Source organism: Passer montanus, unplaced genomic scaffold (assembly GCF_014805655.1).
Source record: "Passer montanus isolate IOZ18808 unplaced genomic scaffold, ASM1480565v1 scaffold10, whole genome shotgun sequence".
Lineage (NCBI taxonomy): Eukaryota > Metazoa > Chordata > Aves > Passeriformes > Passeridae > Passer > Passer montanus.
The window spans coordinates 1,750,465-1,776,903 of record NW_024356505.1 but is presented as its reverse complement, the minus strand read 5'-3'; the positions used below and the strand labels follow the sequence as shown (position 1 = coordinate 1,776,903).

Here is a 26,439-nt window from a genome sequence, read left to right as displayed (position 1 = left end):
ACCCATCTAATTATCTACCATGGCCTTGTTTGGTGTGAAATCTTTTACACCTTCCTCAATGATTGGCCAAACAGAAACTGTCAGATTCTCATTCCAAATACATTTGGAAAGGAGTTTATTATTTGTTTTTATGTCTTGCAGAATGTTTTCCTGAGAATATATTTTGCCTTTCTATATTGTGTTTTACATATGGTTTCCAAAGTTTATTTTTCTGTGTTTTCCATTTCAGTGTAACTTATGACTTTTGAAAGGTTTCCTTACTTCATACTAGTCTTCAATATGCTACTGTGAATGTGTTATCTGAAAACATTGTCCTTTTTCAAATGTCACACTGCAATAGGATGTCATCATCATCATGGCAGTTAAAAGTCTTTCATGATTGTGCTCTCCTTCTTTGCAGTCTCTGTAATTTCCTTTAGCACAGATGAAATTGCCTTTCTGGTAAGAAAATCCATGCCTCCTTTTGATGGGATTCTGCTGCTTCAGCCTCCCTTTAAAGTTTTGCCAAGCTCTGCTCCAGGCCAAATCTGAGGACACAAAGCTTCTATTGACACGAACCCAGAGGAAACGTTGCTGCAAATATCATGCCCTTTCACATCCGCTCTCCACTCCCCTTGTCTTTCCTTTAAATATTTCACTACAACTTGTCTAATTGTAACTGTCAGCAGTGTGGTATAATTTTAGTTTAAGACCACTTTTCCTGAAGGAGCTACAAATTATTCCTCTGTGCTCACTGAATCTCAGTTCTGCCTCTGTACACAATGTCCTGTATCTTTGTGCAAAATTCCTAAGACAGTTTTGCACTGCAGGCTTTGGGACTGGTTTAGCCAGCTGCCTGAAATGTTTTGAACTGTGGGTGAAACACCAAGCTCCTGAGTTCTATAATGCTTTTGATTAAATATCTATGAAATCGCTGAGTTTTATCTGTCATTTCTCTAGGTTTGGGAAGTAGAACAGGGACTGAACCAATATTGCTACTCTGACAAATATTAAAATAATGACATTTCCTGAATTATTGGGTAAATCAGCATTTCCACTTAGCCAGAAGCCTTCCTTGTTACTCCTTGTTACATGGAACAGTAAGTTAGAAGTTGAAAAATCCATGCTACTAATGGAATAGTGTTCTATAAGATGTAAGAGTTTTGATAAATATTATTGAATGTAATTTTGTTTTCTTTTCCCCCTTTTGCATGTCTACAATGCAGCATGGTTGTCTTTTCCTTACCCTGATATAAAAGAAGCTCCTAAACTTAAATAATCCAGCTCAGATTTCAAAAGTTTGGGACTACAGGTAACACCAGAGAAGACCTCACTGTCTTCCTGGACTGTGATTCAGCAACATTTTTCCATGTGGTCAGTCTCAGTGCAAATTCTTTTTAGTACTCTACCCACCATTCAAGCATCCTCTGTATTTCATACTACTTAAAATATCTTGTAAGTTTCATATGGTGTCAGTGGATTATAACACCTGAAAATGAAAACTGATCTGCTTCTTTCATCAAACTACTTTGTCGGTGGGCAGAACCATTATCCAAGCAATGCAGCCAAAGAGGTGATTCCCTTCACCAGGTGTGGAAGGACCTGTTCAGAACTGTACACCAAATGGATACAGAGGCAGAACAAGCTTGATTTACCACTCTCTTCCTTGCTGCTCTGTGATACAAGTGGACCAAGAAAACCTTCCTTATTTCTGAATATTATATTTCACAACATAAAGGGACCGCACCAGCTTCTCTATACAAAGCCAAGAAAAAGCTTTTTTCAGCATAACAGGGAGCAGCAATAAGGTCTGCAAAGAAATGATACACTGTTCTTGAGCCCAATTCCTCTTTTGTTACCCTTGGGGCAATGTCTACTACACTGAATTATCCAAGTAATGCACTCACTAGGGAAAAGCAGGCAGTCTTTCCATTGAATTATGAGGCTTTTTAAACAAGTCATTATTTCATGTGTTGTCTCTTCAAAGAACCCAGTTCACAAGTTAAGAGCATTCCCTGCTTCTATCAGATACTCTGTAGAGAAGTAGGCTTCCATTTTTTTTCCAGCTACGCTCAAGAAACACGTGTCAAATTAGTGCTGTTTGTTGTCAGTGACCTTCTGAGTCCATCCATGCAGAGGGGGTTAATCACGTGTTTTAGGGGGAAAAGTAGTACCTGGAACTGCAAGTAAGGAATGTTAGTAAAGTTTCAGTCTGAAAAGGAAGAATTGGATGAGATAGTGGAAGAGTGGTGAGAACATTTACTGCCCCTGTCTGACATTTAGAACTGCCTCTCACCTGAACATTCACATGATGATAAAGTACTTCCTGCTGAAAGCATGTTTTGGCTATTTTTGACATCCATACTGAATAACAGAGAACACCATCCTGGTAGTGCTGCTTTAGGTTCCCAGGACAGCAGAGCTTAGCTTAAGACTCAAGTTTAAAGCAAGCTGGATGCAAGGCACAGTTGAGAACCAAGGACACAACTGTCAAAGGACAGCTGAGGATTGACACAATGCTAAGCTGATCTCAAATGACAATTAACAGCCCAATGGCTCTGCCAGCTAAGACTGCAGAATCACTGCAGTGGAACCACAGATGTAAAGAAACCCAAGTACCAAACAGGGAAGCTCAAGTGGACTTTATTATAGTTATTAGAATGTACAGGGACATCAGTGCACTTGTTCTTATTTCATTTCTCAGATTCAACACAGGAGCAGTTAGACACCAGCTCTTTGCTTTGTGCACATTTAGAATGTGTCATGTGGGACATCCTTAAATAATTTTCTGAAAGGTTGTTGAAGAACAATGTAGTCAAAACCAAGCTAAGTGACTTCATAGATTCCCTGATATTTCAAGGAAATGCTATGGATACCAAAAAGCTTTAATGTAAGAAGTGATTAGGAAGTGCCAACAGGGTGGTAGGATACAGGGAACTGATTTTATCATTGCTTTTACAGTTTTTAAAGTCCATTCCATTCCATTAACTGGAAACAGTCCTTGAAAACTTCATTATAACACTATTTCTTTATTACAAATATTTACATACTATATATTAGTACAGTTTTTATTTCCACACTTTAACGATCCCATCCCTTGATGCAGTTACTATAAACCCTTGTGTGGTCTGGAAAGTGGCAATATCTGTGATAATATCATGATGCCCAACTGGGAGAGACTCTGGGCCCTTCCGAGGGGTCTCATCAGTAGGCCCCATCTTTTGCTTGTTCTGAATTTCCTGTATAAAAACAAAATGAAAAACACTATTTACAGAAGGGTGAGTGTTTGCAAAGAGAGCCTGTCATCCATATTAGGTTGTCAATATAAGAAGACCACAAAATCTCTTCTACCAAAGAACCAATCAAACAAAAATGCCCAACCATACAACCTCACACCCTTTGACAGTTTTCTCAGGATTACTCCTTGGTTCATTTCTTTTCATCACACACAGCCAAAGTCTTAATCTAAACTGACATTACAGCTCTTGGTTAGGTAAACAATGGGGGTTTTTCTCATATTTATGTCAATGACACTAAGATTTGATATTCCAATAGGGAGGCAAAAAGTTATAGGAACACATACATCTTGGCTTCCCAAAGCTTTTATAAAAACTGCTTCAATAGCATAAATGTAATTTAGAAGTTTGAGAAGAAACACTAAAAAACAGTGCATTGGGTACTGATTTGTTTTAGTCACCTTTGAAGTAGCACTCAATTTGTTGAACTGAAACAAAACATTGTGCTATTTAACAACTAGCAACACTGCCAGTTCCCAAAGTCACTCTGAAGGATGTAACAAAAACTTCAGCATGCAGCTACTGTATTATCCTGGTGCCAGTGCATCACACATGCTAAGGTCCTACCCAAAAGACATTCCAAACACTGATCAAAGCCAAAAGTGTTAAAAGTCTAAATTTCAATATCCCAAAAGGAACATAAGACTTGGGCCTCTGCATGTAGGCAGTATTTGGTGAGCCCAATTCTGGCAAAAACAAATTATGTACCCCTTTTAAAGTAACTTGTTCCCAATTGCCAAAAAAATGCAATGCTGACAGCATCCACAAAAAGTGAGAGCGAGTGAGTTCATCCTGCAATGAGTGCAATCCATAGGACCATCCAAAGGCAAGCAGAATAGGTGTCTATCAGACAAAGCAAATACCTGAACCACCTCTGTGCCCTCAATTATCTTCCTGTAGTAGGAAACAGATGGGCAATTAGAACTTCCAGCAACAACATATGATCTCTCAGGGTAGGCTAGATCCCAAAACCTAAACATAAAGAAACAAAATCAAGGTGAGGTGTTCAATTCTATCAGCTTAAAACAGCTGCTTAAAAGTGGTCTTGCTCTTATGATGAAAATGAGTGGGCACAAATGCTATCTGCTTTCTACACTTTGTGAAAGGGAGTGGTGTAGAGAAATTTACACTCATGCTAAGCTCACACATGAATTATTTTTTGGTTTTGTCATGGAGCCTGTGAAGAATTTTACAGAAGGATAACCACTTTATTTCAGAGTGCACATTATGCTTCAGAGAAGCACCAAGTTCTGCAGTCCTTATGCTGAGAATGATTTCCTCAGCTCACTGATGTTTACTAATGAACACATGTTCAGCATTATTGTTTTGGCTTCTTAGAGATTACTTAGGAAACACTTGGCAAAATTTAGTACACCAGCAGGGGTGGAGGGGGAGAGTGACAAACAAGAAAGTTGTTTAGTTTGATTACCTTATTTTCATGTCTGAGCCTGCTGTCAGTAATATGGGATTACCAGAAGCTGGACTACAGTATATTCCGTGGATGCTGTGAGGAGAAGGCTAGCAGGAAAAAGGGATATATAAAAATAACTTATCAGCAACAGCTGTCACCATGCTTCAGAAAGAGAATGCATTCCTTGCCACATTCATCCACCCAGTTTCCAAATCTCTCTGGCAAATGCCAAGTCACTTTAATGGGCCACATCTTAATATATTAATGTAAATTGCTCCCTTACACTTTACAGAGCAATAAAACAGAATTAACCCTCCATAATCCTCTCTTTTTGAGTCTTGGAAATTACATTCTCAATGATGAGAGATTATTTTTAAAAGAATCAGGAAGGCAAATCCTACTGAAAAGCACATGGATGCTTAAATTTTTGGGCTATGAAGGCATTATGGGACAGATATACAACAGAAAACTATCTTAGATCATGGAGCTCCCTGTGTAAAGAAGGGCAGGACTGAAATGAACTCAACCTGCAATCCTTGTAGCATATACAAGCTTAGGTTTAAGTAGATTCCAGATAGGCATTCACAACATTTATAGAATCAGCTGTGGTAATTTTTGTCCATGGATTTGTGAACCATATTCCAAATTGCACCTTTCCCAATTAAGTCCTTGAAGAAGAACCACTTCATGCTTTAAACAAGCAGTTAAGTGTAGTAGTGCTACTATATTACAGAAAGAATGTGTAAAAGAGCAGATGTTTACAGAAGTATGCATAGCCACAGGAACAGCAAGTAAAAATAAGTACAAGAGGCCACACCATGAATTTTGGCTTTTCCATAATCTTTACAAGCTTAACCAGCCCACTGATTTTCTAAGAACATGGCTGGGTATAACAAGTGAGTGTTACAAGTACATTCCACAGACAGTGGAAGGTACCATTGAAGATTTAGGTTACACTGCTGTTTTACAAAGGGCATTTAATTCTGACATATAAAATGGTTATGGTGCAAAAATGAATCCAAAGGCAAGTTCTGTACTGAGGCACAGTATGGTGTCTAAGGTTGTTCTAACCCTGGCTACACAACAGAAACTGGAAAAGAAAGAGACCAGACCTGCAGTTCTGAAAGAGGTGGTGCACTGCTGGCCCACAGAGTGAAGCGTCGATCACCAGTTTCCATATCCCACATGGAGACTTCATTGTTGCCTTGAACAGCTACAGGAAAGATAAAGCCAGTGCAAAAAGTATAAAACAGATTGGTTGGCTCTTGCTGTTTGCTCTACTGACATGACATAGATGGAATGACATAGAGACACTCTGTTTGCTCTCTGCAGCATTTGTGTTAGTCTTGCTTCAGTACTTTGGTTTGGCTTCAAAGCAGCTTCACTATAATTAAAAGTGCCTGATTTAAAGGAGTTTAAAGGAAACCTGATTTAATTCTCAACCCCTTTAAAAATGTATAAAACCCTCAGTTTCCTCCCTAGATAACTCCCCAGCTTTCTTTAAGAAGGATAGATGGTTTGTTCAGCATTGTCATCAGGCACTTTGGAGAACACTCCTATGCAAGTAAGAAAACAATCCAAAGTTACAGAGTTCAGTAGCTACAATGAACTTCCACACTCATGTGGACAGGTAAAGAATTCTGTTCAAGGGTTTGCTTACAAGACTGGCAGCAACATAGCAGGCAAGGACTATTTTATAATAATCCAAAATTATGAACTCTGTCATTCCTTTAGTCTTTCACAGGGAGGAAACCAACTAGAAAGCATAGTGAAACTTGCTTTATTTGTACGTTTCTTCAAGCAATTTGTTTTCTCTCCCAGAGTGGTTAAAAACTCAAAATAGGAAGTGAAGGCTAAAAGCAAGTAAAATATGAAACTCAAACTACTCTCATTTTACAGCAACTTGATAAATTTTATTATTTAGGATTAGTTTAAGGTACTTGTCCATTTCAGAATGTACTCCTGACACAAACATATAAAAGTCTATGACAGTGCCACATGCAGTGAGGATGAAGCAGCTGGAAGTGTATCAGATGAGGAATCTTGGAGATTTCCAGAAGTTCTAACCTATGACACAGCTAGCTTAGATTGAAGAGGGAATTGGAATTCAATCTCTGCTCTACAGAAGGTGGTAGCAGATTTCCCATCAGCTTCAATGTATGTGATGAGTTTGAATTTAATCTTTTGTAACATTTTGTCCTTAAAAAGGAATGGGGTAGACAACACACAGGTAGGGCCCCTCATGAGAGTTGCAATGCTCAGAAGATGAGAATTGTAAACACGGTCATTTTGACAATGGCTAAACCCTACTTTTTTTCTTTTCAACTTTCCACCAGGGCTTGAAGCAGAAGCTGAAAAAAAAGCTGCTTTAATCACAACCTCTGGCAATTGTGAGGTAAGTTTAAGACATCTTTTACCTGCTATTACCCAGGACTGATAGACAGGATGCATGAGCAGGCGTCTGATTCGGGCCTTGGAAGGATGAGAGTGGCTGGAGATAGGTAACTGAAACCTCATGTCCCAACATGCCATGGTACCATTGCTTGTTCCTGGTGAGAAAAAGCTCCCCTTAGTCAGAGGGATAAATACATGAGTTTTTGTCCCTATCTCTGTGTTCTGCTCCTAGGGAGATGGCCTTCAGCCTCAAGTTCTTAGCAGGTAGAATACTTCTCAAAAATAGATGAGAAGATATTTCTCTCCTCTTGTTGCATATGCTAGTAAAATCAGATCAACCAAAAGCTTGAGCTGTAGTTACTGTAAGAGAAAACCACAGGGAAGAGGGGGGCAGGGAAGAGAGAGAAACTAACAAGAAATACAGGCTTACCAATACACAGCCAGCACTGGTGTATGTCCACAGCAAATGAAGTTATGAGGCCTAACTTCAAATCATGTTTCAGTGTCCAAGCGTTGCTGCTAGATCGCAAATCCCATCCAACCAGAGATCCATTAACTGTTCCATAAGCCAGGACTGACTGGGCTCCTGAATTGAAGTGATGAATGTCTACCACACAGCCATCATCCTTCAGATCTAACGACCTGGGTTAAAATAATAAACTAATTTAGACACAGGTATGACTCCCTCCAAGTTTAAGACTCCTTCGAACAGCTTTTTCCTCTTTGTGTCACTTCTCAAGGCATCTGCCAGAAACAGCTTTCTGAATTCAGTACTATGGATGCTTATGCTCTCTCAAATCTCTCTGCTGGTAGGACCTGCTGGTCAACAGCCCTTTGCAAACATAAACACAGCTCTGTGCTCTGGGTCAGGGCAATCCAAAGCACAAATATAGGCTGGTTTGGGAATACGCTGAGAGCAGCCCTGAGCAGAAAACTTGGGAGTGTTGGCTGATGAGAAGCTCAGCATGATCCAGCAATGTCTGCTCACAGCCAAAAAAAGCCACCCACAACAGAAGAATCAAAAGTGTGGGCAGCAGGTTGTGGGAGGTGATTCTCCCTCTCTCTGCTCCACACTTGTGAGACCCCTCCAGCAGTACTGTGAGTACTTTCTGAGGCCTGGACACACCTCTCACTCAAACTGGAAGATTAAGTTGTAGCTTCAGTGCCAAATGTTCAAACACTGCTCATATGGAGGTAAGAAAAAAGCTAAATCAAGCCCAAAGATTCCCTTACATACCATCCCATTACCCATATCTCTACCAACTTATCACATTAAGAACCTGAGAGGAAAAATTGCAGGTCTGAGGCCACATCACATGCTGTACATCTGTAAACATTTATCTAATGACCTGCAAAACAACCTTCAAAATCACATGGTAAGTATTAAGATTGCAACAAAGGAACTAACCAATCTCAGTACATAAATTAAACAAGTGAGAACTATTCAGAATGGCTGTTTCAAGCTCATAATGTGCTCATTGACACAAGAAGGACAAATATCCTATAGCTAAGAATGGTCAGCTCTGCACAGCTGCCTTTCAACCCTTCTGTATGAAGCAGGAAAAGAACATGGATTACAGCCTTCCAGTACAGCTTGGGCTCAGCCAGCAGGAAGCCTAGAGCAAATTTAAAGATCTGAGGAATATACTAACAGCTTGAGCTCTGTGTGTGGTGAGATTTAACTGCTTTAAGTACATACCTGCTTTGTATTGGATGAATTTTAGGAGATTTAGGGAGCTTTGAGGCTTCAATACCAAGAAGCTGGATGGCACCATTATCTGAAGCTATAGCCAAGTAATGTGAACCTTGGCAAAATGTAAGTGTCTTTACATGTCCTCCAATGCGAGAGTATGTCAAAATTGATCTAAACAGTACAGAGAGAAATAGGGTAAGAGAAAAAAGAGGTTGTTTTTGGTGGCACTTGAAAAAAAAACAACACTTCTCTTAAACACCTACTTAAAACCAATGGCTCTTGAGAAAGGTCTGAAAATAACATTTTCTAGCTGTTCCAAAATGAGAAAGCAAAAAAGCCAGTATTGGCTTTAAACAACAACAGCAGAATATATTTATATATGTACAAAAATGAAATCAAAAAGCCTGTAATTATTATGGCTACAAAGCAGTCCCTTTGCATTTTTTCTTTTATTAACTAATTGAAACAGCAATCTAAAATTATAGATGCAAGCCAAGAGGAACACTAATATATCTCCTTATTGATATTTCCAGTACACCCACAAGTGATTAATATTTTCCTCCCTGCCCTACTTTATTTTTCACTCTAAAATCGCAGACCCAACTACCACAGGTTTTTAAGCTACCTGGTTGTAGTGGTTTTTCCTTCCATTTTTTGGCTGTTCCAGACCTTCACTGTGCCATCATTTGAGCAAGTGGCAAAAATGGAGTGTTCGTCAGAGACCCGAATGCGATTCACAGCAGACTTGTGCTCGTGAAGGTGAGCTACCAACAACCCTTTGGGACGCCATCCTACAGGGAAAACAAAACCACAGCCTAATCAGGAACATGCAAGTCCCCCAGATCCATCCATTAACAGCTAGATCAGGATACAGTCATTACAACTGCAAAGCACAGACAGCACTGAAAACAGTATTAAGGCATTTTAAATATTAAACGCAAAAGCCTACTCGCTCAGTTCTAAATTAGACACTAGGTCATAGGTGCTCTACACAGTAAACACATTGTCTAAACTAAGAATTTCCTCTTTTCTTCTTCGTCCTTTGCATTTTTTCATGAAAGGATGATATCTTGACTCAAATTATATATATATATATATATATAATATTTATCTAATAACCTCAGTGGCCTGTGATGTACCTGGAGGTGGGGGCTTGCTCTCCCACTCAGCATTCTCCATCATCTGTTTGGCAAGTCTCTCTGCATTACACTGCTCTCTCTTCTGCTGGATCAGCTGCTGCAGCTCAGTTTTGCAGGTGGTGATGCGCAGCTGGTGTGCAGATGGGGACATTGTGCTGCTCAGAGCCTGCAGGGTTGGCTTCCTGGGCTGGACAACTGCTCCATCAGATGCCTGTAGGAAATCAGCCCTTAAAAATATATGCCTTACATTCTACACACAGATAAAGCCCCCTCATAAGATTTCTGTGTCACACACAGTGAATAAAAATGGAAAAAATCTTTTTTATTAAAACAATTAGCAATGAATTAGCATTAAAAAATGCTGCTTGCATGAAGACAATTAAAAATAGTGAAAATTATTATTTATATAAAATATTAACATTCTCTTATTCTACTCTGTTTGCCTACTCTGCTCTATATTCTGTCTAAAGAAACTGTAATGTGCTGTGCACAGCTATTAATATGATTATTACAGAGGCAATTATTGCTCTCAAGACTGAAAAAATTAAAGGTTAGCTCTCAAATTCATTTACGTTGGGCTTTAAAACCCAAAGTGTGAAGTGTTTCCCTTATAGTTCAGGGTAGGCACACTCATTTAAAGCTAACAGAAGTTAATCTCAAACTAGAAACCAAACAGGAAAGAGTGTTCAGTGTCAAGACATGCCTCCAAGGCCTGCAGAGTTCCCAGCCTATCCTTCTCTAGCCAGTACTAAGTATTACAGGTACAGGATGCCTAAATGCTACTGTGATTTCCAAGTTAAAACCATGATATCTCTTCCTTACAACATGTATCAGGGCATTCAATTTGAGGAAAAGTCTTCCCTGCCAGAGAAGTTTACATAATAATTGTCTAATCCACAAAGCCCCATCTCTTTGTGCAAAGCATCTATTTGTTAGTGAAGCTTAAGAGACTAAACTTACTTCAGTCCTCTCTCAGTTCCTATTTTAAAAATAAGAACTTGAAAGTCAGCAACTCTGCTAAAGACACCAGCCAACAGCATGGCTGGTGTCAAATAACCTCCAAACAAAACAAGAACATCACATCCCTATATTCCCACTTGACATTAAAACAATTAAATCATTTCAGATAAGATGCAAACATAGTATTTTTCAGGTATACCTGTGGAGATGATGACAAAGTGGCACAAATGCCAGCTGAGGACTCTGAACGAAGTGGTTTCCCAGCTTGGATGGCGTCAGTATCAGTAGTTTGCCCATGTCCTTTGGATATTGGCTGGGAGATGTTTGTGGGTTCCAGGGACCCAAACATGCTTTTCCATTCTTCATTTACATTTGAATCTTGCTTTACATGCTTTCTAGCTATAAGTATTTGGGAGGGAGGGAGGGAGTGGGAGAAGAAGAAAACAAAACACGCCAAACATTACCATGACCACATTCACTCAGGATTGTCATTACTTTGAGACTACATGGAAGTCTAATGTTTACATGCCAGATTGTTATGTAGGCACAGAGAAAACCCTACTGCTGTGTGGTGGAGATCAGCTGACAGACATTTTTAAGGGGAACCAAACAAAGCACTTGCCTCGTGTGCTCACATCCTCTGGATCCTATAGCCGACTCATGTCGGCTTCACATGATCACTTCACTAGAGGGAAAGCTTACATCTAGAAGGCTGCAGGATTACACTCCACCATATGATAAATTTTTCTTATAGAATCATGAAGGGTTTGGGTCATTTAGTCCAACCACCCTGCAATAAGCAGGGACATCAACAATAAATTTGTAACAGCACAGTACACAAATCATTGTTGGTGTCAAATACAATCAATTTTCCATCATAATTGCAACATCACCTGTAGATTCAACTATGTTATCCCTTTAAATAGGAAATGTATTTATTTATAGCATTCCTTTAGAGTCACTTAGAACTGTAAAATATAGACAGAAAAAGAAAAACATGGAACAAATTAAATTTGGACAAAGTCAGTGAAGAAAAGTTAAAGGCATAAAGATTTTAAGGGTAACAGCTTTGGGTGAAACAAATTACTTCAAGTACAGACTTCATATACACTAGTTTTAAATCACGTTGACTCCTCATTCAAGGATGCAAAAAAATGAAAAATCCTACACTTCTGTACAATCCTAAACTTTCCTTTACAATTATATGCAAAACACCCTAATTCTGGAAACAAGTCATTAATAGCTATAGGTTCTCCAGATATTTGTGTATTTCTATATGTAAAAACACAGAACCTACCACTGATGTAATAGAAGAGGGAATTACAAGCTTGAGAGAGTAAAGAGGAAGCTCAAACTGTCTGGCAAATAAGAATTTTGAGGATTGGAATAGTTAGCAGCAAGTGGATTTCAAGTCTGAACAAGGAAATGTAAGAGGTTTTTTGAGCTGAAAGAAGAGCAGGTTAAAAAAAGTAAAATGGGAGTCAATGAGAAGCTGAAGAACCCTAGGGCCAAAACACATGTACTTGGGTGAGCAACAGCTGGCAACTCCTCAGTGCCAGCCTGAGGAGTTTTCAGTTTTCTTCAGGCTACCTCAAGAAACACCCAGGATTTTCACAGTTAAAGAGCTTAGCCCTTGTTGAGAGTTGTAGCTTCCAACATTTACACTGTTGCCATGAGTCACTAGAGTCCTGTTTGTCACAATCAGCTGAACAACTGCACACTCAGTCAAAATAATTTAAAATATTCTCAGAGGAAAAAAATCCCCATTTTTCAATGATCAGAGAACATCCCACCACCTCATATTTCAAACAGAAGCAGTTTTCCTATTGCAAATTCAGTGAGGATGGTGATAGTCATGTAGGCTGATTTACTGAGAACACCCTGAAAGGAAGGCTATACTTCAACTATATAGATCACAAAATATACTAACCACGTTTGTCATCAGAATCCTGCTTTGTTTTAACAAGATCCACTTGTCTTCCAGTTATTCCCAGAGCTGACAAGTCAATCACCCCTTTGTGACTGCTATCATGCAGGTGGCTCTGATCCACAATATTTGCTTTAGCTTTATTAGATTTTAACATAAAGTCCTTCAGTGCTAACAGTTTGTCTTCTTCCTCCTCAGTCATCCCCTACAGAATAAAAGAAAAGGTAATATTACTCTTCTCTTAACGATAACATGCATCAAGGCATGAAGATTTAAGAAGCAGTAAAATTAATAACCGGCTCAGAAGCACAGAAGAGCACATCCCCAGAATTCAAAGCATCAGTCCACTGCTCATACAAAACATAAAGTAAGCTACTGCAGTGTAAGAATATCTTTCTCCCTAAGGAATGGGGCAAGGAAAAGTGAAAGGGCAGAACAGAATTTATTGCTGGATCACTCTCTGGTGCAATCTGCTTAGCTGCCACCCAGACCATGCTTACAGCCCACAAGCCATGGGGGGCAGGGGGGAAAAACCACACAGCTACAGTCCTTTGTCTTCCCAGTTCTCACTACTTTGGGTGGATGATTCTCTTCACATATAACCCTCAAGACTTTCCAGCTCCATTTCCTTTTGGCACACATGTCTAGCACTTTGACAAATACATACTCCTTTATCCAGCACAATGCACTTAATCTAGCAATGCTCTGTAATGCTGCCACATCAAGGATGCATCAGAAATGGCATACAGCCATTTTTTAAAGACTTAGGTGGTATTTATATGTCTCTATATCTGGCAGATCTTTTAAACATCTTTAAGCTCTGAACAACTTGTCCCACAAGCATATCCTGAAATCAGTGAAGTTAACGGCTTGGGGGATCAGAACCTCAGACTGGGAGTCCTTCATAGAAGGAACTGCAAGGTCAAGGCTTGTGGAGGTGTACAGAGCCCAAGAGTCTCAAGCCTGACTTTTAAAGTACCAATAAAACCCAATTACTTGTGAAAGAAGCTTCTTCAAGAGCTGTGCAATGGCAGGGTCCTCTGGGGGAGGGCACTCAGAGAGAGCTCCAGTTCTCTTCATCTGACGCAGATGCAGGTGTCGGAAGAGGCTTGTGATGTCCTTTGATCTTAAGACATAATCAAATATGGAACGGCTGACAGGCTCCTTAAGTACACTCAGCAGGACTATTTCTTTGTCTACCTGCAATTCAAACCAGTCAACATGATGATATCCACATAACCTGTACAAATCATCCAGATTCAACTTGTCTCTTTCTTGAAAATAAGATCTGTATTGGTCATGTCAGACTTTCTCCATTCTCTTCCCCTCTTTCTTATAAAGTACTTCTCATAGCTTGCTGTCTACATGAAAAACAACTTCAAAATGAGTCCAGAATGAAGACTTAATATTACAATCCAGCTTCATGTTACCCACCACTCACTTGCTACATATAGTGTTGCATAGCAAAGAAAAGATTTATATACTAATATGACAGAAATGAACAAGACAAATTTATTAATCAGTGCCTAAAACAGCACAAAGAACATGTAAACACAGAAAAATGTTATTATATTGAAGTTCCCATCTACAAGGTTTTCAACAAAATGTTAAACACAGGGTGCATTTCTCAATGTACATACTGCAATTATTTCTTCTCTATCTATTAAAACATCTGAGAGGTGCAGTCTACAAGTCCTGAAGTTGTAAGCAAAGATGCCTATATGATCATACTACCAGCATCATGTAGGTCATTCCTGGACATGCACTAATAGTAAATGACTTAAGTCATTCATGCTGAGCATTGTGCCCCGACCCTTGGCAAAGCACTGAAACACAGGAGTGGTTCTGATGAAATCACAAGCACGGTAATCGCTAATTAACAGATTGGTTTTGTAGATGAAAGCAGAACATAAACCAACTTGTTTCACAGTCAACTTTCTGTCCTTTTTAGACTCCTATAAACTAGCACAGTATTGTAAGAGTTTGACTATAAACAAGGCAGAAAAGGCTTGAACCAAAAACATACCTGCTTTGTAAAATGTTTTGCATTTTACAACAAATTTGAGACAACAACAGTCTTTAAAACATGGAAAGCAATGGCCATTCTATAAATCTGCTAGCAGAGATCAAAAAAATCTATAATTGCCTGTAATCTTAATTGAAAAAAAAAAGTGTATATGGTCCTTATAGCCAAGACAAACTTATGAATCATGGCTAGTCCAGATATATTCCCATTAATATTATTGGAAGTATTACCTGTATTATTGGTTGTGTGATAAAAGGATGGAGGTATGGCATCAGCTTGCAATAGACATCAGCAATATTCAAATACTGTGCCACCACGGTGATAAATCCAACTGCACCATAACATATCCAAAGATTAGGGTGACACAGGAATGGTGCTGAAAGAAAAAGAGGCTGATAAAACATATCATTCATATAGAGCGAGGAGATCATCCTGCATATGGCAGCCTGTGATGTAATTTCCTTTTAACAGAATTACTCCCAAACTGAGCCTTCTTTCCTCCAGAGCACCAAGGTTAAAACATTCATATGGAGGAAATTATTTCATGGATTTCACTGTAGTCATGCTGCTCAATTTCACTGCTCTTGCCAAAAAGCATATTTTCCTTATTTGCTCATTTCAATCCCTAATTGTCAACTACAGATTTTCAATGGAGACTAATCCAAAAATAAATCTCAACCACCTTCTAACAATTACAGTGAATCCTAAAACTGGTGATTTATTTTTTTCTCTTTAAGTAAATACTTTATTCTTTCCTGCTTTCCCTCTCTTCCTTGAAGAGTCACTACTTATGAGATTACGAGACTCAGAAGTCCCCCTAATTATGTGGGCTTTAAGAAGTTGTTGTCAAGGCACTGTATCTAGTTCTGAGATGTAATCACAGATCATCTGCTCCAAATTCTGAGTGCATTTGTAAAACTGTAACATTAAGAAGAAGCAGACTACATCTCAAAAGATCACTTGGTTTTGTTTTTTTTTCATAAGTAGCTGTTAAATCTTGGGCACATTAAATTAAATTGATGAGCCTGATCAGGAAGGAGAGACCAACTCTGCAACAAAGGGTGTATTGAGTTAATGGGTTTTTATGGTATTACAATAAGAAAGGATCGTGATTGTCTGAATTCTCTCATCTTCAAAGGCTAATGTGTGTTTGCATGTTATGTGCCTGATGGACTATCAGAAGCAGCCAGGATTTTTTCTTTACAGCAGGTTGCCATGTAGACCAAGGAAAGATCTTAGAGCAGAAAGCTTTCGGAGTGAGTGTTTTTTGCTGCTGCCCTACATAAAATCTGAGAAGATGCTTCCAATTTGTTCCACCAAAACGATTATTTTAGAGTCCTGAGCACTAACATGGTTCAACACAGTGGTACTAGGTCCATACCACAGTTTTGTTTAGATTTTAAAACAGAACTACAGGTTTGTATTCTGGACAGCTAACCTGACAGTGGAACTTTATGTAGTACTGAGATTTCTTTTCTGTACTAGGAAAACGGGGTATTCTTCAGTATTCCAACTTACCGATATCACAAGCAAACTCATAAATATGGGGCTTTTGCAAGAGCCCCAGCTGGCACATACAAGTAAGAGCATTGAGGGCTTTATAAATGACAAATTCTTCAGCATCACTGAGACCTTGCTGAAGCAGAGGTTTGAGTATTGATGAGCTTTGCCAGCCAACATAAGCAGCAACACCTGAAACATAAAAATAATATAAAAATCCAAACCAAACTGATAAACACCAGAAAACTCTATGTCTTCCTATCAGAATTGAGAGTAAACATAAAATAACTATATTGCTTCTAATCTAATAAGGTAATAATCAATATACTTGTTCATGTCTTAATGCTGGACATTGCAGCCCTTTGCTAAAAGGAAGAGAGGAAGGAGAGAAACAGCACTAGAAAGAGAAATATTCTCAGTGCCACTGCTACAGAAGGGCAGCTTCTCACAACCACAGGCAGCAGTGCCTGCACTTATTTAAATACCAGTTAGAGAGCTCAGTTCTGAAGATGTGCAAATGCCTGAAGTAAAATAAAAACATAACTTTAGAACTTAATCTGAATTCTTCTGTGGATGTTTTGAATGGACACTGGGAGAGGAGTTAAAAACATAGGTTACATGTCTTCATTTTTAATTGCCTCACATGTCTCTATGTCTTTTGCAAGAAATCAGAACACTCGGGGCTGTGCTTTGGCTGTTCCATTGCTCCTTCTAAACAATTTCTGATAAGTTATCAATATCACTTCTTGGCAGTTTGCCAGCACAGCATTTTGTGGCTTGCAGTTACAGTGGAATGTGTAGCTACTATAATGGCCACAATGAAAGTTAGATCATGATTGTTTTTCCTGCCATGCACCTGAAGTACCATTTTTGCTCTCAGGAACTGCACTTGGGAAAGTTTTCTTGACCCACAAATCCTGAGCACTGACTCGCATCAATGGTCATGTGGATTTCCAACATACATGGAGCATTAAATATACTCAACAGCTGATGTCATTGTGGTAAGATTTTTTTTAATTGTTATGAAGTATTCTGAAGTAACAGGTGATGTTTTAAGGCATTCCAAAAAACTTTTCCAGTTATAACTTCAGCATATACCAATGCCTAGTTTTCATCATATGAACAGATCTACTGAAGTGAACGCGACCATGTGCACGTGTGAAGTGATGCATCTACTATAGAGCTTGCAGAAATCCTAGTAATCACTTTCCATAATTTAGCTTTTTTATTTAGCTGGCTGTAGCAGAGACTCAAAGAAGAAAAAAAGAATTTAAATTCCAATTTTTTAATGTTTATCTACCCTAGACTTAAATGCCTCAGTCGCATTTGTATTAAACATTTGGACTAAAAGTATAAATTTGTATCTACATTGTTTCATCTTCATTCCCTAATGAAACATTTCCACCCAATAATTCAGAAAACTCTTTTCTTATAAATTCTAGAAATCATTATAAGAAAGGACTTTCATATGACTTATTTTTTCACATCCTGGAAACTGTTAATTTATTTCTTTTCTTTCCACTCTCTTTGGCCGAAACCAAACACTTACCAACAATGCTGTCAAAGAAAGCTCCTCGAAGATGCCAGTCATTCTTGTCATTTAAGAAAGTGATCATATGAGACAGAAGAACATCATTGGCTTTTTGACGTCCAAAAAAGACACACAGACGTGTTATTCCATTTTCCATCAGTGTCTGTTTCACAATATTCTCTGGGTCACTTAGCAAAGTCACAACTTTCTGCTGGACCATTTCATGCAAGGCTTGCAACTCTGCAAGGGACAACAGGATGAACATTTTGGCTGACAAGAAACAGTGTGTGCATGTGTACCACCTGCTGCCAAAGGAGTTACAGTGACAGGTCATCCTGAACAACACCCAACTGTAAAATTGACAATGCAACAGAACCTCAACAGTTCCAATAAGGGCTTACCAAAGACTTCAGGCTAAGCATGAGGTGGTGACAAAGTCAAAGAGTAGAGAAAGGTGAGACATTTTTACCCAGATCAATTTATTCTAAACTTCTTTCAACTTTCACTAAGACGATTCCACTCATTTTATACATATAGATGATATGCAGATGTGAAAATGCATAAGAATGAGTCAGCAGCAATGTTACCACAGTAAACAAAATGCTTTGAGGCAATTTTGGTTTGATATGTTTATTTGACTATGAATTTCAAAATTTGTGAACTGACAACAGATCAAGACTATGTTTTTATTTGGGCAGATAGATTCACTTCATTAAGCATACAGAGAGGAATATAAGAACACTTCAAAAAGTGAGTGCTTCCAGTTTCATTAAATTTCTGCAGTTAATCTAACAATACTGATGAAAAATTTGAAGATGACCTTGCCTATGGCTTCTACTTCATGACACAATTAAAAAAAGTATTTCTATTAAATGGAAGTAACAGATTGTTAATGCACTGCATATTATTAAGAACTACAAGGCAGGATCTCAAACAAGCAACACAAAAATTTCAGCTACTGCTGCACCAGTTTTGAGAGGTGATTATCATTTGCCTGCAGTCAGAAGTCCAGCTAATTTGCTTTCTATCGTGACCATGTCTATCAGCCACATGAAAAATCTGCCTCCTTGGTACAAATTTCTCATGCTTGGTTTCAAAAACTGTGAAAAGAACAGAACTACTCAAGCTTCTTTCTTCTTTATGTTACTTGCTTCCTCTCCAAGCTATCTCAAGGGATAGGGGACAGCATTTCTTAGAAACACAGCCAAAACAATGGAGCTTCCTCTCGCTCCTCAGCAATTCTGAGCACCCTACACCTTACATGAAGGAATTTGAAGAGGATCTTTTATATTTGGTTTTAGTAGATTTGTTGCTGTTTTATTTTAAAGTATCATCCTGCAACTAGTTAAGAGATAATTGCCTTTTCCCCAAATGGAATATGTGCAGGATGTTTACCAACTCTGATTAGTCACAGATTGCTCTACTTAGCCCAGAAGAGAAATGACAGTTTTTAACCACAAACTCTTTCCAGCTTAGATTTGCCCAGTGTTCTTCTGGGAATTTATGCAACATTAAAAGGCACTGGAGATGACACACAGGTCACTTATTACCATGTGTCTTTACAAAGGGAAAGGAAAAGAAAATGCATCCTTAGGATTTTAATTCATTCTCTGCACTAGTTATAATACAATGTTACAGTAATGTTACTCCCAAATGGCATCCACACATTTAGTTTTACCAGGCAAACAGACAAGAACTGTGAAGCACAGGGACAGAAAAGGAAGAATGAAAAATACAGTGCAATGACTATGCTAGAATTTGACAGGTTTTCCAAAGCTAACGCTGCTTCCCACTCCAACAGAAGCAGTATTTGGAACACAGGCGTGTTTTTGCAGCTGTCTTGTTTATGAGATAAGCTGGAAGTGAAGCTGGATATGCAACCAAGCAACCAGCATCACAGTCAAAAACCTTGAGGATCTCTGGAGAAGAAAAATATGCTCATTTATATACCTTTTTGTCTCTCACAGCATTCAGAGCAGAGGTGTCTGCCTCTGCAGGAAGCTGTCACACACTTTGATACTGGTCAAGACAAAACATTCTTTCCATTTGACAGGAAGGCTAAGCTTTGAGAGATGAGATAAATCAGTGCTACCTAAGAGCTTTGGCCCATGATTTGCTATTATAAGCAGGCAAAAAGTGAAATTACCTGTGTCGTAGTTATCACTAGGGTGGGATGTTTCATCCATTTCTTCACCATTTGGTTCATTTTCCATGTTCAAATTTTTCAGCTGTACTAACTCCAGAAATCTCAGAGCTGTTTCTGCCAATAATGCTATGTTTTCTGCAAAGGAAAACATTTTGGTTAAGAATTGTTCCACTTTGCCAATTTACATCAGTCTGATGATCCCCCTGAAGAGAGACTGCAGTCACTGACAACACCAGTCACGATGGGCAAATGAGACTGAAATTACACAGGATGCTCTGGTCAACCCACTTCTGTTGACTCCCAGCAAAGCTACCGAAGTACATCAAATCACACAGTCCTTTTGTCATGCAACAAGTGGAAAAATCTTAATTTTTTACACCTAATTTGTTACACCTGATATTAGGTGTAACAAAGACTAATTTAGTTTTTCTAGAACAAACCCTAAATACCACTTAATCTCAGTTTAGCGACTAAATAACTAGATAAGACTGTAAAGGTCAAATAGCCAGACTTAACTAACATTGCCACATAGTAGACTGCAACAAAATAACACCAAACCCCCACACCAGGACACGTATCCTAGGGAATAACAACTTGTTACCCTGGAACCCGCTTTTAGAACACCTGTCAGGGTATCTATCCAGACGATTTGGCACCGTTCTGCACCATTTGGAAGCTGCTGAAGCAGCTCAGGCTGCATTATATGGGTCAGCCACTGCTGGCACAGGAACAATAACATCAAGGCAGAAGTCTCACTTAAGCAGCCGTTCTGAGTGTCATCCAAATCAACAGCAACATGCCAATGGAGCCTGCCCACAGCCAGGGACAAATACTCTTAAGTCACCAGTCTGACCACTTTCAAAAGTGTACTACAGTACAGAAGTTAACTCAGTTAGACTACCTTTAAATACATGAATGTATTTGAAATTTGAATTTATCACAATGACCACAAACAATTGGTTCTATTCATTAAGTATAAAAAGTCTTCAATAATTATTTTTATCAGTTTACTTAGTAAACAAAAGAAAAATATCACCTGACGTTTTCAACTAAAAAAACCCCCAAAACCTAATGAAAATGTGCTAGTCATAGCAAGTAAGGGCACACAGCAAATAGCAAACATGGGCATGACTACAAAGCTTCTTCCTGAACTGTGCACAACTCATACATCTGAATAACATCTCAAGAAAACATCTGTTACAGTATAAGCCAGTTTATTACAGAGCAAATAATCTAATTTCAGCCCCTGCATATCAAATTTCATGTTGTGGGAAAACAGCTCTGCAGCCCAGCAACACACTGATGTTTTAAGTTAGTTTCTTATTTATTCAGTTCCATCAGGCCATTTTATGGAAACAATCAGAGCTAATGAAATGTGACTACAGGTGTCATACCTGCAGTCACTTCTGAGACTCCTGGCAAGTTTTACTGACATAAACAGTTAAGAGAACACAGAAAATCTCAAGATTTGGAGTTTTGACTGGATGTCCTCTTACCAGCATATGCAAGTCTGACGATGGTGGCTTCATCCTGGGCCAAGTGTGCAATGCCTGGCAGAATGTATTCTGGGTAAATGTTAATATCATTGCGTGGCACCTCTTTGACGAGAGCAAGAACTTTAGTTAGTGTCCTCACAGATTCTGCCCTCACCCTGGGCACAGAGTCGTTGCTGAAATGTAACAGATAAGGAGTAATACGATCCAGAAGAATCTCTACACTTAATCTTGGTGCTAAATGAAGAATCAGCTCCAAAGCAGCCAGTTTTGAATCACAGTACTTGAGAGTCTGTAAACAGGAAGTTATCACAGACACTAGAATAACCAGCCCATTCTCTTTTGTCTCTCCCTCGGCCTTCTCTGTGCGATCGTGCCCACAGAGATTGTGAATGATGTTGTCCAGATCTTTTCGTATGACCAATATACGCTCATCTGCTGACACAAACGTTTCTTTGGCAAACTGAGCCATGTAAGGCTGAAGGAAAGTGTAAAATATTTCAGGAAATGCATTGTTACGTTGCTGTTTCAAATAATCTTCAGCTGCCAAACGCTTATCTGGCTCTCGATGGATCATCTGAGTGACCTTGAGAAAGGCAAAAGTAGGAGGGAGCAGGAGAGAAAGATCAAAAGTTTAGACATTTGTAATACAAACACATCAAAACCCAAACCCAGATAATAAGCAATCTGTCACCAAAGTAGGTGAAATAAACTGCAAACAGAACACACAGATGGTTCTAATTCTGTAGCCCATCCTTACCAGTTCTCTGATGCTGCGGTCTTCAATTTTGTTTAGGACTTGATCAGGGGAAAAGAGGCCATTTCTGTACGCCAAAAGCTGAGATAAATCAAACAAGGGTACACCTTCTGTGAAGAGCTCTGCTATTACACAACCTGTGACAGAAATAAAAAATAAGTCAAAGATGTCAGAGGATTGTAAACAGACACTTTAACTTTGTTTTCTATATGCAGACAAGAACAAACCCCAAACAAGTCTTGATTAAAAATAAGGCAAATGAGTTGCCAAATTAATTTGTAGAGAGAAGATAACATCTCAAGCTCCAAAACCTGGCTACTATACTTGATCCCTGAAATCTGTTCCAAGCAACCTATTTCAAGCATGTCAACAGCAGAGGAGTTTGCAATTAGAAAACATGAGGCAGTGAGTTCAGCCACCTGCCAGCTGGAAAATCCATCACTAGAAAAGGAACCCACATCACTGTCATGTGGAAGAAGAGTGTGGTAAGTCAGCATGGGTCGGGTAGTAGATCAAAATTAAGCAGCCCTTTCACAGAAGGTAAAGAAATAACTTCTGCTCCCACAGCTGATGCTGGGGCACAGCATATATTCACTCACACGACTGCCAAAACCAGACCCCCAGTATTGTGCACATGACACAAGTCTCTCTTCAAAGAACCTGCTCCTGCAGTTTGCTCCCAACAGTCTGTTTTATCAGTGGAGTGTACTGGAAGTTTGGCCATAAGAGCAACTTGTAAAATGAAGTAACCATTTCCTTTAAATTAATATTTTCAATCACTTTAAGGGGAGAAAAAACAAAAAAAAAACCCCAAGGGCTAAACTCATGACTTTCAAGACCAGGCAAAGACTCAAGGCAGTCTCCCACAGTCAAACTCTTAACTAGTATTTGTGAGTGGGACCACAACAGGACTTCGCTCCCACTTTGTGCCTGTGGGGGAAATAAAATGAGAATAGGCTTCTAGAGCCAGTATTGCCAAATTACCCTGAAAGCTGTGTCAGTCCCCCCAGAACTGGGCCATGGATGGTTTCCTCCTCTCAGGCCCCATGAGGCACATGCTTCTCTGCCAATAGAAGATGATGGATTGTTCCTTGAAGAACCACCTCTTTCCTAGAGCATAGATGGGCCATAACAGAATAGTTTGTGATTTCTCTCCTCAGATAATAGTGATACACTTAAATTATGTAGCCTACTATGTTGTCTTTGTATTTTTCTGTGAACGAAACAGGTTTGGGTCTTTATGCTTAAAACACACAAGTTTTTAACATGCTGCTCTCCAAGTCTGCTGTAAGAAAAAAAAAACAACCAGGAATGAAAAAACCTCAGTAAAGTTCTTCTGCACTGCATTAGTAAGAAACAACGCCTGATAGCTTCAAGTACCTGCAGAAAAGATATCCATTGCACGTTTTAACTCCCCTCTTGTTCGCTGATTGCTATTTGCCAGGTCCACCAAAGGAGTGGAAGGGTCCCGCATGTTTTCCAGCTCCGTGGCAAACATGCTGCCATCGACAAAGCGCTCGGGAGCAATGTAACACGTTCTCCTCCGGGATGTGTCAAAGAAATAATTGAAGTCAGCAGGATTGTCTTCAGGAAGGTAAGTTGGTTTAAAACTGGCAAAGTCAGTTAGAAGAACCCAGTTCCAGCTGGTCACCATGATGTTCTCTGTTTTAATATCACCGTGGCGGACCCCAGATTTGTGCGCTTGGTCCACCGCGGTGAGGATCTGGAAAGCGATCCACCTTTTCTCAATGTTGTTCAGGAACGGCCTGGTACTAATTCGGTCATAAAGGTTGTCCCGTACGTACTGTCTGAAAAGCATGGCGGCCTTCTCGGACAGGGTGGCTTTCTGGAAGGGGAGGCAGTTCTGTGCCGAGTGTAACCTTATCTTCAGCTCCTCCAGCTCCTGCTTGTAGCTCGTCAGGGGCAAGGTGGGATCCTGAATGGCAAACACCTTCACGACCACCAGCCCCTCCCGGTGCTTGGCTCGGGCCACCTTGAAGAAGCGGGTGCTGCCCAGGCTCTTGTCGTACTCGAAGTCGTGGATGTCCGAGAAGTAGCTGTCCACCGAGAGGATCTGCGAGGGGGCGATGCCAGCCAGCTGGTTCCCCATGGCGACACCTCCTGCTGACCGGGGCTCTGCCGCGTCTGCCTGCGGACAAACACAGCGCGGATCCCACGCAGCCCCGGGTCTGCCCCGCTGCCCGGGCCCGCGGGCCGCGCTCCCCGCCCCGAGCGGGCCCGGCCGCCGCCGCCNCCCGGCCGCCCGGGCCGGCCCCAGGGGCGCGGGTCCCCCCGCAGCACTCACCGGCCCAGGCGGAGCCGGGACCCCGGCCCCGGAGGCGGTGAGAGGGAGCGAGGCGGGACTCGGGGCGGCGGAACCGGCACCGCCGGGCGGGCGGGGAAGGGGCGGTGCCGTGAGCTCACATCCTGCCCCGGCCGGCGGCGCCCGGGCTGGCCCCGAGAGTCCGCGGCGGTGCCAGCGCGGTGACACCCGGCCGGCCCTTCTCGCCGCCTGGCCTCGCGGCCTCCTGATGAACTTTTTTCCCCCTCCCCTCTGGCTCCATTCCCTGGAAGGGTTTATTTTTGTTTGTTTGCTCTGCCATGGGAAGAGGCCAGGGCGGCAGCGTATAGGTGATGTGTTCAGGCCGGCTTTAAGTTGTTTCCATCTGTTTGTTTAGCCACGTTAGGGAAGAGCTGTGGGGGTGCGGCGTCTCCTGTGAGCCTGGTGCTGAGCCAGCCCAAGCCGTGGGGTCGGAAGGTGCCTGCAGAGATGGAGGTGCTGGTGGAACGGGCCTCAGGAGCATCAGTCAGGAGCTTCTCAGCAAACAGGAGAAGAGCTGCCATGCTTCCTTCTCCTGGTGCTTAGCACTGGGTGTCTGTAGGCTTTTACAGATGGCTTCACTTCTAGGTGTCCTGACAATGCGTGGTATATCTGAAATATGAGAAAAAAGGCTTTTTGTGGCAAACAAAATCATTGGCTTTTTCACAGTTTAATCTGAAAGTGCTTGAGAGCAAGACACCCAGGGCAGAGTTTGTTCATTCTCCCCTTTGCCTTTTCCCTTTGCTGTGTTCTTTCTTTGCTGCCTATGGCACATTACCAAAGACATGGTATTTGGGTCTCACAGACCAGTACCGTATATTCAAAACTTTCCTCAATACAAGATTGCCACTAGCCATGTGTGAGGTTACTTAATCTTACTGTCTTCAAAGTGGTTTGGGTTGTCCTAGTGTGGGTTTCTTGCCAGCAGGACTCTCACATCAGTAATGGACACCTGGAGAGTTAGCCTGTCCCAGGGCAGAAATCTTAGCCCAGGCCTAGGGCTAGGCTAGGACTAGGATCAGGGTGAGGAGAGTGAGAAGCAGGGAACCTTCTGGCATTAGACTGGTGCCTAGGCACAGTTCCTTCTAGGAACTGTCATGCCATTTTTTCCCTTTGGAATCCCATGATCTGGACCTAACTTCCATCAGCAAGAGCTTTACCTAGAGGGCAGGTAGAGTAGGCATAAAGTGCCAGGGAAGTTTGGAAGAGAAGACACATAACTCAGTTTTCTGCTCTGCTAGAAGCCTGGCAGGTTGGCTTCATGCTGTAGCACTGTAAACAGCACTGTTTGGCTCCTGTCACAGTGGGTAGGGAAGGGAATGTGGAGTAGTGACTATTGTGCTTCCTTTTTGACTTTGAAACAGACAGTATTCTAATTGTACCCTAGTATCCTTCCTAGTCACCTAAAACTTCATTCCCTCGTTTTAGGGCATAACGTGGGTGGAAAAAGCTGTGTAAGGAGACAACTGAGTGGCTGCTAAAAGTCTGGCTAACTTGGTTGTTGATTGTCTTGTAAATTACTAAAAGGGTAATCAGAAAATCTCCATGGACTTGTCTGCAAAACAGTTACATAGGTGTTGCTCTGTCTAATGGAAAAAGTAAATGGATTTAGAGCAGAAGGGGTTTCTCAGTTGCATCTGTCAGGCCCTGCACCTTAGCTGTGCTCTCCAGCCTTTGATCATAGAAGGTAAATTCCGTTTCCAAAGTAGGGCAGGGCTTTTTCATAGCCAGAGCTCTCTGTAGCTGCCGCAGGCAGACTTTGCTCCGAGCTGAGCCGTTAGCTGCTGTCTCCAAGCTAAGGCATATTTATTGCCTGTGCACACTGTTGTCATGGGCTAGAGTCATGCTTCAAGCCACTTTTTCAGCC

At 40.7% G+C, this 26,439-nt stretch overlaps 1 protein-coding gene across 2 annotated transcripts; it reads right to left on the bottom strand.

Annotated features, from left to right (window-relative positions):
* Positions 1-2,606: 2,606 nt before the first annotated feature.
* On the bottom strand, positions 2,607-24,676 carry PIK3R4 (phosphoinositide-3-kinase regulatory subunit 4). 2 transcript variants are annotated; one of them, XM_039708389.1, is made up of 20 exons: positions 24,558-24,676; positions 23,633-24,401; positions 22,256-22,389; positions 21,499-22,081; positions 20,003-20,137; positions 17,875-18,096; positions 16,344-16,517; positions 15,056-15,201; positions 13,796-13,999; positions 12,803-13,004; positions 11,072-11,271; positions 9,913-10,123; positions 9,399-9,564; positions 8,780-8,944; positions 7,511-7,722; positions 7,104-7,235; positions 5,799-5,899; positions 4,705-4,793; positions 4,139-4,247; positions 3,048-3,218 (listed from the first exon to the last, which is right to left on the bottom strand). In XM_039708389.1, the coding sequence occupies exons 2-20, from the start codon at positions 24,360-24,362 to the stop codon at positions 3,048-3,050; spliced, it is 4,086 nt and encodes a 1,361-aa protein (XP_039564323.1). In that variant the 5' UTR covers positions 24,363-24,401; positions 24,558-24,676. The 2 variants fall into 2 exon arrangements, with proteins under 2 accessions (XP_039564332.1, XP_039564323.1); XM_039708398.1 differs by lacking the exon at positions 24,558-24,676 and having other exon boundaries at positions 2,607-3,218; positions 23,633-24,362.
* Positions 24,677-26,439: the final 1,763 nt, after the last annotated feature.